The 12,304-nt window shown below is 43.5% G+C and overlaps 1 protein-coding gene across 5 annotated transcripts in view; it reads left to right on the forward strand.

Moving 5' to 3' along the window:
* Window positions 1-12,304, forward strand: part of MAST4 (microtubule associated serine/threonine kinase family member 4) — a 740,331-nt gene that overhangs the window by 419,933 nt on the left and 308,094 nt on the right. For 3 of the 5 annotated variants that reach the window (XM_075541112.1, XM_075541114.1, XM_075541116.1), the window contains one exon: window positions 9,988-10,023. The exons of the other annotated variants lie outside the window; for them this stretch is intronic. In XM_075541112.1, coding sequence (XP_075397227.1) covers window positions 9,988-10,023 — 36 coding nt within the window. The remainder of the gene's footprint in view (window positions 1-9,987; window positions 10,024-12,304) is intronic. 5 annotated transcript variants of the gene reach the window in all.

Here is a 12,304-nt window from a genome sequence, read left to right on the forward strand (position 1 = left end):
GTGGGCTTGGTTGGTTCGGTGACCCCCAGGGGCTGGACTCAAACTGTCCTTTCCAAGCTCGGCATGCTAGAGTTGGACGCACAGATGTTAGCAAGGGCGCAGGCCCATTCCGTTCCGTTCTGCACAGACGTGATTCTCACTAGGGCTCCCACAGAGTGGATCTAACCAAGGCTGACCTTGTCGCGTCTATGCCTTTGTCACCGTGTCCTGGAAACTTTGGAAAGAAAGATCGCAAACTCTTCTCCTGTAAAAATTTAATTTTTCACTCGGTGAAAGTATAACCTGCTCCCATGCCACTACATCTCACAACCACATCTTTGAAACGTATACCTAAAACTCCCTCATAGGGGAAAACCCAACTCCAGTCTCACACCCAGCACTGCCAGGGTACTGAGTTTACCTCAGACCATTACAGAGACCAGTGACAGGGACAGTTTGGGCGTGGGGTGGGGCGGCGACTGCCCCAGCTGCAGGAACTGGCAATCCCCAAATATATCCATTGTCCAATTAGACATGTGAGCGGAGCGGCTGACTGGTGTATTGTTCTGTCGTTACCCACATTGTGCTGTAGCAGGATTGGTGCCCGTGTCCCTGCTCGGGAGCAGTAGAGAGGCGGGTGCAAACCAGGGCTTGACTGGTTTCCTTTGTTTCTCCTATTACCTGTGGTAGTCATCCAGTGTTGCTGAAACAGAACACCAAAAGTGGATGGCTTCAACAAGCAGAAGTTTATTCTTTCACAGTTTAGGAAGCTAGAAATGAGAAACCAGGGAGCCAGCTCTGGAGCAAAGTTTCCTCTGCGGGCTCTGGGGGAAGCTCCTGGTCTTCTTTCAAAGGAATGGGCATAGCGTTCTTTGAAGATGTCTGTGTATCGTGGCATCAATCTTTCCCAAGGTAGGAGGTTCTAGGTGCAGGGACACCAGGTCCAAAGGACATGCTTTACTCCTGGCTCATCTGTTTTGGTGGTATTCAGGATCTCCTTATCTTATTCCCTCCTTTTCTGTCTTATAAAAGGTGGTGTGACCTGCGCCCCAGGAATACTCTCCTGTATCAAGTCAGAGCTGTCACCTGAATAAAGGTGTCGCGTCCCACCGGACTCCCCTTACAACTGATTGGCTGCTCACAGTAACTCACCTCACGTGGCACCATCACATCATCGTTACGTAATTTCCGAGTCACTGCATCACAGAGCACCCAAGCTGACGCCCATCGGGAGTGGAGGCGGGGGCACACACAATTGAATCCACAGGGAGTGCCCGTGCTTCCTCCCCTGCCATCCTGCCTCCTGAGAGTTGAGCCCCCATCCTCTGCTCCTTCTGGCAGCAGATTTTCAACAGCTGGGGACACACCATGGCTCTTAGGGTCTCCCTCACTGGTGCTGTACTGTAGCAGCCTCTCACTACCCTCGTGTCCATGCCAACCCTTTAGAAGGGGCTAGCGCTTCCCATATGAGTTTCCAAGATGAACAGAGAGCTTTGTCTTTCTCCCTTGGAGCAGCTGATGGTTTTGAACTGTTGGCCCTGTGGTTAGCAGCCCCACACGTAATTACTATGCCTCCAGGGCGCCTTCTAGAGACCTCGCCCTCTGGGACTTGGAGGTGGATATTTCTTTCAACGGAATGAACGGTTTTGCTTTATTTTTAACAGACTGTTGAAGTTTTTATTTTTAATTTTGCAGACACCCGCACTCCCAGAGCGTTCCTTCTCCCTGTGTGTTTCTTGTACAAATTTCGCCTATTCACATTCTACATTTCTGTGAGAGTTCGCTGTAACTGATGGACCCATATGCACACATTTTATCCACGAAAGCACATAGTCTGCATTCAGGCTCACTTTTGTATCACATAGTTCTAGGGATTTGGACCAATACACAACATAATACGTGGGGGTACGCCCCCCAAAATGGAATGACGCTGGGCAGAGTAGAGCTTTCGGTGCTAAGTGCGCATCGATCAACTCCCTTTGAGTTAGTGCACCCAGTGATGTCTCCTGCAAAGGTTTTCTTGGTCATAGTTAATTTTATTTATAAAAGTAGTTTTGCTCGAATCTCGTTTTTTTGGATGGCCAATTTAAGAGACTACTATGCGGCTGTGAATTTTGTTTCCTGCTCAGGAAAAATGCTGCAGATACTTTTGTGATGTTGAACACAGTTTACAAGAGAGCACTGTGGGAAAACCTCAAGTGTATGAGTGATTTTCCTGTTTCAAAGAAGGTGAAGTGTTGATTGATGACAGACCTCATTCTGGACGTGCGTCAGCTTCCTGAATGGACTAAAATGTCGACAAAATTCATGCACTTGTGCGAAGGGCTCAGTTATCAGGCATCAAAGAACAAAAAATCATATCACCGTGTGCTCACTTTCCCGATAAGATCACTCAAGACAAATGGGTACATATTAGCAGACGTGGTGAAGAAAGCTGATGGTGCCTGGCTATCAAAACATATAGCGTCTGGGGTCCTAAAGACTTGAAGGTAAACAAGCAGCCATTTAGCTGAAGCAACAAAGCCCACATGGAAGAAGCACACCAGCCTGTGTGATCACAAGGTGTCCATGGGATCAGGTATCAGGCATCAAAGAATAAAAAATCAAATCATTGTGAATAAGGGGGAGAACAGATTGGGGACCCAAGACCCATCTGTAAACAACTGGACATTCCCTTACAGAAGGGTTACACGGAGTACATGAGCCAGTCAGGGTGCAGTGTAGCAATGATGAAACACAACTTTCCTGTAGTTCCTAAATGCTTCCTCCCTCCCACCTCTCTCCCCCCCGCACTATCATGATCCCAATTCTACCTTACAAATCTGGCTAGACCAGAGGATGTACACTGGTACAGATAGGAACTGGAAACACAGGGAATCCAGGACAGATGATCCCTTCAGGACCAGTGGTGAGAGTGGTGATACTGGAAGGGTAGAGGGAGGGTGGAGTGGAAAGGAGAAATCGATTACAAGGATCTACATGTGACCTCCTTCCTCCCTGGGGGAGAGATAACAGAAAATTGCATGACGGGAGACTTCAGACAGTGTAAGACAGTGGTCCTCAAACTTTTCAAGCAGTGAGCCAGTTCACTGTCCCTCAGACCCATTGGAGGGCTGGACTATATTTTTTAAAAAAACAAAACAAACTATGAACAAATTCCTATGCACACTGCACATATCTTCTTTTGAAGTAAAAAACATAATGGGGCAAAAACACCTGGAGGGCCAGATAAATGTCCTCGGTGGGCCGCATGTGGCCCGCAGGCGGTAGTTTGAGAACCCCTGGTGTAAGATATGACAAAATAATAATTTACAAATTATCAGTTTTTCCCGAGGGGAGGGGGAATAGAAAGGGAGGGGGCAAATGAGGAACTGATACCCAGGGCTCAAGTAGAAAGCAAATGTTTTGAGAATGGTGATGGCAAGAAATATACAAATGTGCTTAACACAATGGATGGATGGATGGATGGATGGATGGATGGATGGATGGATGGATGGATGGATGGATTGTGGTAAGAGTTGTATGAGCCCCCAATAAAATGATTTTTAAAAATTCATGCAATTGTGTACAAAGACCAAAGACAGACATTGGAGAGATGGGGAAGTTATCTGGACTATCTTGGCGTATCGGTTTAGCAAATTTTAATTGAATAATTGGGAATGAGAAGGGTCGCTGCGAAATTTTTGCCTCACATTCTGACCGGCCAACAAAAACAGCATCGACTGGAAACATGCCACACTTTGAAAGAACAGCTCCAAAGCAACCCAGACTTTTTGTCCAAGGTCATTACTGGTGACAAGACATGGCGCTATTCTGATGACCCCAAAACAAACATCAATCAAGCCAGTGGAAGATGCCACGGTCACCTCGTCAAGTGAAATCAAAGATCAAGATGATGCTCATTTGTTTTTTTTATGTGAGGGGGATTGTGTATTTGGAGTTCATTCCACCAGATCATACTGTTAATCAAGCTTTCTATTTAGAGCAGTGATTCTCAACCTTCCTAATGCTGTGACCCTTTAATTCAGTTGTGGTGACCCCCCAACCATAACATTATTTTCATTGCTACTTCATGACTGTAATTTTGCTACTGTTACGAATCAGGCGACTCCTGTGAAAAGGTTGTTCAGCCTCAAAGGGGTCGTGACCCACAGGCTGAGAACTGCTGACTTAGTGGTTCTGAAAAGATTATGTAACAGTGTGCAACAAAAAAGGCCTGATTGTGGCAGACGGGGCACTGATTTTGCCTCCATGACAATGTACCTGCTCACACAGCCATCTCTGTGCCAGTTGGGGACAAAAACAACATGCTTCTCTTGCCCCATGCACCTGATTCACCTGCCCTTGCTCTGTGAGACTTCTTTTTGTTTGCGAGAATGAAGAGGGACAGGAAAGGACAGCGATTGGAGGACTTAGAAGAGGGGAAGAAAAAAACGAGGGAGGAGCTGTCAGCCATCCAAACAGATGAGTTTGAAAAATGTTTCCAAGAAAGGAATCACAGATTTGACAAATGAATGAAGTGTAAAGGAGAGTCCTTTGAAGGTGATGGGGTTCTTTTGTAAAAAATAAATACACAGCTTTGGGGGGAGCTCTGTTTTTGGGGGAATACACCCTCATATATCTATCATTGCAGTGTCATAAAAAAAGTTCTTCTGCCCTCATCTGTGACATTTTCCTTTCACATTTAATTTTCATGAAGTGCCCTCTTCCAGAGATTGAGGATTCCTTGTGTTTTTTGCATTACAATTTAAAGCATGCCCAAGGAACAGGGATTCATTCCACACATCTCTTCCCAGCAGCCATGTGGCCTCTGCTTCACTTCGTACTTTAGCCAGACTACTTTTGACTGGTGCCTTGAAGGATTGTGTGCAGTATATTCAGGAAACACAACTGCATGCAAGAGAAGTTTCATTGCACATATCCTATGAATATGATTTGTGTAAAGAAGTGATAGTCATATATTTGACCCATCATGGAAGGATACATTGTTTTTATTATGATGATTGGAATGGATATCCTTAACAATAATTCAAATATGTATGTCATATTAAGGGATTTTTAAATGATGATATATTTTATAAGTGGAAGCTAATATTGAAGAGATGTTTGCACATTTGTAGATGCTTATATGAAGGTAGAAAACATTCAGTTGGCATGCGCATTGGCTTGTTACTGTTCACAGAGAAAAGGAGCACTGCATTGGGTTGGTCATGGAGGTCCAGGGCCCTCGCCTTGGTGGGGCTTTAGCACTTCATTCCTGACCACCAGGAACCCTGATTGTCCACTTCAGTTTTTCCCCATTGTTGTAATTGGTCAGCTTTGAGGCGAAGGCCACCTTTTGGATTTATTTTGGTAAGTGGCATTCACTTTCTGAAGTTGGCCCCACGCGGCATCCCATGTGTAGCTGCTGTGGGTTTACTCTAGGGGTGTGGGGACGCCCCACTGGGCCGGCAGCAGGAAAGCAGAGTTGTGCTCCGTGTCTCAGTTGCCTTGGCCTCTCTGCCCGGGGAATAGACACTCGTGTTCGCTCTTCATGGACACATGAGTGAATTCACGAGGGGTTTTGTATTTCCAAATATAACTCATGGTGTTTAGCACCTTAACAAATCAAGACTCAATTACCTGCAAGGATAAACAGAAGGTTGGGTGGTGGTGGTGGTAGTTATTTTAATGTCTAGCATAAATCGGTTTAAATGCTAACACCCCTCCTTGTAGATTAAAGAAGCAGAAGTGACAGAGTATATTTTAAAAATCACTTATCATATTCTGAGCGTTCACACTGGAACTTCAAATGAGGCTCTCCCTCACCACAGCACGCACCTAATATCTACCCTTTGACATCACCTACGTTGTGGTACCCAGTCAGCCCCTGAGGCTCCTTTCCTGCACTAACAAGTTTCTATTTCCTAAAATTTTATGTACCTGAGTCCATTCTGTGTATGTGTACACTGAGGCCAGACAGGGCTGATGAAAACTTTTCAGTCTGGTTTATTTCACCCAGCATAACCATATTGAGGGTCATCCTTAATTAATAGTTCATTATTTTTACCCTTTTGATGAAGTCTTTTAATGAATGTAAAGTGTCTTATTAGGTCCCAGTTAACTATTTTTTTAACTGCTAGATATTTCTTTCATTGTGTTTGATAGTGTGTCAATGTCCTGCAGTAGGATCCCTAATTCTGTCCCTGATTTCTTTGTCTTTATAAGAACACCAACAAAAAGTCAAAGTCACTGTCATCAAGTCAATGCCAAGCCATAGCGACCCTATAGGAAAAGAGGGATCAGCCTGTGGGTTCCGCCACTGTTTATACAACCGTAGAAAACCTGTCTTTCTCCTAAGGAGTGGCTGGTAGTTTTGAACTGCTATCCTTGTGGGTTGCAGCCCAGTGAGTAATCACTGTGCCACCAAGAATTACCTTTATAGCGCTGGGTATTTACAGTTAGATCGATGGTGCATTTGGAGCTAAGTTTGGCCTATGGGCTATGGCTTAGCTCACGGGTCTTTGTGTTTGCACATAGATAGTTCTCTGTGGTAGCACCATTTGTTCCACAGACCATCCTTCTCTACTGAATTGACTTTTCCAATTTGTCCAAAAGAAGTTGCCCATATAGATGTAGGCCGATATATGGACTTTCTTTTCTGTCTCATTGACGTGTTTGTCTATCTTTATATTAATACCACATTGTCTTGATTCTATTACAAGTACATTCTAAGTCTTGAGATCAGATCGTTGTCAGTCCTACAACTTTGTTCTTCCTGCTCAAGTTACTTGGCCACCTTGGAACTTGTGCACATTGGTATGAATTTTAGAGTTAGTCAGCTGCTACAGCAAGTCCTGTTGAAAAATTTTTTAATTGAATTGAACATTGGACCTCTATAGCGTAATCTGGGGAGCAGGTCAGAGTGGACTAGCTAATATAATGAACCTCTTAGAGACGGATTTGAGAGAATCTTGTGTGGGTGCATACAGTGTGGAGAGGCCAAGCTGAAATTGTCTTCCAAGATATACTGATGGGGGAGATGGGAAGACTGAGTTAAAGAATAAGTGACCCCAAATGAACAGAGACTCTTCTGAAAACCCCCTCCGGGAAGCCCACGGGAAATGGATGGTTGGGTAAAGCTGGGGTAGCCCAAGGGATAAGTTGAAGTCAGGGAGACATAGTTTCAGTTTTGCCAGCCCCCTCCTCTGCCCGGGCCCAGTAAAGGACTGCAGAGGAAGTTCAGTCCCAGTGTAAAGCAAGGAGAAAGAACGTGGCCAAAGAGATCTGCCAACGTGGACGAGAAGTAACTCAGGCAGCGTCTAGAGAGGTTTGCATCATGCTTTAGTGCTTGCTGGCATAAACAGAAGGTTTATTTGTACATTAAAGCTGATAGTTGATCTATATAATACAGGTTCCTAATCAGGGGTGATCTTGTGCCCATCACCCATTCCCACAAAGGAGACATTTAATAATGTGTAGGGCCAGGATGTTACTTTGAGGACCAAGGTACACCTGACCCAAGCCATGGTATTTCCACTTGCTTCTTTTGCATGTGAAAGTTGGACATTGAATGAGGAAGACATGAGAATAGATGAGTTTGAATTATGGTGCTGGAAAAGACCATTGAACGTACCATGGACAGCTAAAAGGACCAACTGCTCTGGCGTGGGAGAAATAGGGCCAGAATGCTCCTTAGAGGCAAGTCTGGCAAGAATTTGTCTCACAGACTTTGGGCATCTTGTCGGGAGAGACTAGTCCCTGGAGAGGAACATCATGCTTGGCAAAGTAGAGGGGCAACAGAAAAAGGGCAAGACCCTCCACAAGATGGATTCACTCCCAGACTCCAAAAATGGGCACAGGCATTGGAGCTCTGTGAGGACAGCTCGGGACCAGGCAGGGTTTTGTTCTGTTGTGCGTGGGGTCGCTATTAGTCAGAACCGACTCGATGGCCCCTCGGGCAACAGCAGAGAAATATTGGGTTTTCATAATAAGGAGCATGCTCTTAGAATAGAATAGATAGGCATGGAATGTGCTGCTAAGCATCTGACAGTGCTCAGGACAGCTGTCCTCCACAAAGAGTTGTATGGTCCCAAATGCCCAAAGTACCAGGATGTAGCAGCTGTCATCTCCAGAGATGACGAGAGAGGAGGATGGAATGAGAATGGCCCTTGATTGGTGGCTCTGCGACCCTAGGCATGCCTTGTCTTGTGGATGCATGTGGGAAGCGTGGTGACAGTGGAAAGGGATCCTGGGCGACCAGGAATCAGTCTATAGGTGTCTTTGGGTGATCTCCAGAGGATGCATTAAACAAATAAAGCTACTTTAAGACAAAGCATATCTTGACTGCAAATAAGTGGAAGCCATATTGAGCCTTTGTGCTAACTCGCTTGGGAACATGATTCTAATTGGACATGGCATAGTCTGGAGGTGAAGACATCACTCACGTTACGTTCTACTACAAATAATAGAGACTGTAGCCCAAGGGGACTGAAAAAGGAAACTTACCAGCTCATGTAACTCAAGTCATTCAAGGATTGATCCACAGGTTTACGGTAATCACCAAAGCTTCAGCTCCTACTTCAACCTGTATCAGGCTCCAGTCTGGGTTCTTAGATGGCTGCTAGCAGTTGCCAGTGGTCGTTCGTTTGTTGTCTTGTCACCCCTCAGCAAGAGGAACCTTTGGCCCCGCACACTATGAGCTTCTCTTTGTTTAAGCCAGCTTCACTGCGTGTCCACCGGGAACATGGTTACAGCATCGCTCTCCTGAGCTTCGACTCTGCTGTTCCGTGTGGTAACCACTAGCCATAGATGACTGCTGCACTATTGAAATGTGGCTGGTCCAGCTGACATTAAGAAGGAAAAAGCAATGTTGAATATCTCACTAATATTTTATATGAGTTATGAGATGCTGAAGAGGTGGTATGTTGGATACAGTTGGTTCAATAAAACATATTATTGAAATGACTTTCATGTTTATTTTTTAAATTGTTTTAAATATGGCCCCTCCTCCCCCCCAAAAAAACCAAACTCCCTGTCATCCAGTTGGTTCCAACTCATGGCGACCCTAGAAGAGCTGTTTGTTTAAATTACACAAGTGCTTTAGACAATTTGGATGTGCCTCGGGAAATAAGGGTACAGTCAATCTTACTCGAACTACGTGGCTGACACAAACATGGAGGCGAGATAACAACAGGTGCTGGGGAGGCACCCAGAAATGCATCCTGTGGTGAGACTATGTAAACAGGAATAAAGGTGTTTGTTCACCTGTTACCATGTGGCCAGATATGAATGCTGGAAAATGCAATAATCTTAATAACACTAAGAAACCTTGTGGTGTGTCAGGTCAGCTTTGGACTGCTACACTCGAGATGGGCAGTTCAAACCCACTGGGTGCTTCAAAGGAGAAGGATGAGACTACTTGTTCCTAGAAAGATTCAGAAACTCTATGTAAGATCACTATGAGCCGGAAACAGCTCAATCACAGTGGATTTGGGTTCTAATAACACTAATAAAATCTAGCACTTTTTCCTTAAATATAATTTCTGAAAATTATAAAATTAATATGGCTCTCAGAGTAACTAATAATGCAGCACAAAAATGTGTGATGAGAAAATAAATAATCCCTGTCCCCTCCACATCTCTGTCCCCTCTGACAACACCAGGTACCACTGCTAGACTGGTGCGTGCCTTACTTAATGCAGGTCCCAAGCGGTCTTATATACTGTTTTGCTAGAGTTTATTGCCACTGCCAATCTTAACAACAGCTGGACAATAACACCTACCACTTCGTTTCCCACCTAAACAAGCTTCGTGTTGAGTAGACATTTGAATACCTGATTGTTTTAAATAAATAAGCTATCCCATGCCTTTGCATAAGCCATGTTGCATTCCTCAAGGTTGTCCCCATTGGTGGACATTCATATTCTAGTGCCCAACCGTTCTGCCCTCCACCCCAGCTAGCAGTACTGCATTAACGCGTCTTTGTGCCTTGATCCTTACGTACTGGTCCTTTTTTTTCCCCTATAGGATAGATTCCCAGAAGTGGAATTGCTTGGTCAAACGGTATGTGCATTTTTAATTTTTATAGCTATGTTAAATAAATGTTGCTGGACTACTTGCCCCTGAGGCTAAGCAAATCACCTCTTCACCTCCGGTGTACGGAGGGTCCATCTGCTACATCCTCACCCGGGTCAGATGCCACTGTTCTTGTGACTTTCTGCCGACGTTTTTCTCTCTAGTCACTTGTTTCCATTTCCTCCATTACTCCTGATGTTGTGCATGTTTTCATGAGTTTGTTCTTCATGTGAATTTCTCCTGTCCTTCATCGTACGTTCATTTCCATGGCCCATTTACATATGCATACATTTAGTGGTATTTTGCTTCTTCGGCTTTTAGGAGCTTCTGCTTTGTAGAACTAACACTATTAATTCGGTGTTAGATGTAACGAAAATGTATGTTTACAACTGTTGTCTCTGTTGAGGGTGTCTTTTGCCTAAAGAAATTGTTAAATATTATGTGGCCAAATGTGTCAGTCTTTGTTGTTCTTGTTTAATTATTATTATTTTTTCCAAGTCAACTGTTCTGTCAGGCTGGTGTCTCCCCTCTCAAGGTCATGCAAGTATTCTCTTACCAATCTGGGGTTAACATTGAAATCTTAGTCTCTGTAAATTTTGTACCTGATATGAGGTAGGACCTCCTCTCTCTCTCTCTCTCTCTCTCTCTCTCTCTCTCTCTCTCTCTCTCTCTCTCTCTCTCTCTCTCTCTCTCTTTTTATTCCCTCTAGATGGATAACCAGTTACTTAAGTCCTAGTTATTATGAGAACATTTCTTTTCCATGGAGTTGAAAGGTTACCCTTGTCACGTTTAAAGATGCCCTAAATGTTTGGATCTTTTTCTGGACTTTTTATTCAGACACCTATCTATCTATTTCTGTACCTGCACCCTTCTTTCTAGTGAGTTGTAATGTCTGGTAAGTTGTTCCTCTCAAGCCTTCTTTCCATACTATTCATGTCTGTTTTTAGCTATTTATATTTTCCTATTCTGCTTCAATTAACTTAAAAAAATTAATAATTGGGATGGTTTTTTTTCAATAGTTTTAAAATGAAAGGTACTATGACATTACAGGATAAACAGAACAAAAGATTAATATTTCTCAGTGTGGGGTCTCTTTACCTTCTGCTGCAAATTGGAAAAACGCTTAATAATGCAGTAAGCATTCTCTCTTCCTCTAATGCTTTACATGTGATTTTATTTTATCCCTGGGATAAGTGTACAATTACTACCACGACGATGCTGGCCTGGCACTTTCTACTCTGTCTGAAAATTAGATGATTGAATTAAAGCTAAAGGTAGCTAAAGCTTCCAAGGATGGTCATCTTATAAATCCCGTGTGCTCATTCATGTTTGCTTTGCAGTGGTTAAAGCACCACCGATAGACCCTTGTTTCTAAGGCAGCCGGAGCTTGTGGAAGGAACGTGCGAGTCTCTGCTTCTGCAGAGGCGGCAGCATTGGGAGCCTCGGGGGCAGATTCACTCTGTCCTGCTAGGAGGTGATCAGTTGGAGCTGACTCCAAGGCAACCTCTAACGTCCACCCGCCCTTCCATGGATTGGCTGGGATGTTGGGAGATGTAGACATGTGGGAAACAACAACAAAAACAAACAATTGAAACCAAAAAGGATATTCTACAATCAATATGTTAGGTTGTTTCACAGTTTTTATAATGAATAGTATTGAGTATTAGTTGGACTAACAAATCGTCCTATTTGAAATTTTGAGTAACATCATCTAATATTTGATAGATTTCTGTTGATAGATTTCTCTTGATGCTTAATATTAATCTAGGGTTACTTTTTATGGCCAATGACATTCTCAATGTTTTTTAGGAGACTTCCACCAGCATATTATTACATTCATAAATATTTTAATTTTTTAAGGATGTTTGTAAGATTAAAGCACTAAAACGGTCAAGCCCATAAAGCCAATAAGCGTTGGACCTGTATCTTGTTTATGGAAATAAGACATTCCTATATAGATGCTACCTGCATTTACTTGATTAAGGAGGGGAATGATTAGTTTGTTTGACAACCAAAATTAAAGTGATGAAATAATGAAACTAATTGTGGTTACAATTGAATGGTATACTTGGAAAAAGGGTAACTGTGCTTTATCCATATAACTATTTGATCCAGTTTTTCTGTTCTGTCCTTGAGAAGGTAATAGGAAGAGGCTTCTTATTTCTCTTCCAGTGTGTTTATGAAACTGTGTATTAGATATCCCAGGTGAACTCATCCTGGTCTCCATGTTATTTTCCACCAAAAGGAGTCAGGATTTTATAAGGGTCAG

Source organism: Tenrec ecaudatus, chromosome 2, assembly GCF_050624435.1.
Source record: "Tenrec ecaudatus isolate mTenEca1 chromosome 2, mTenEca1.hap1, whole genome shotgun sequence".
Classification (NCBI taxonomy): domain Eukaryota; kingdom Metazoa; phylum Chordata; class Mammalia; order Afrosoricida; family Tenrecidae; genus Tenrec; species Tenrec ecaudatus.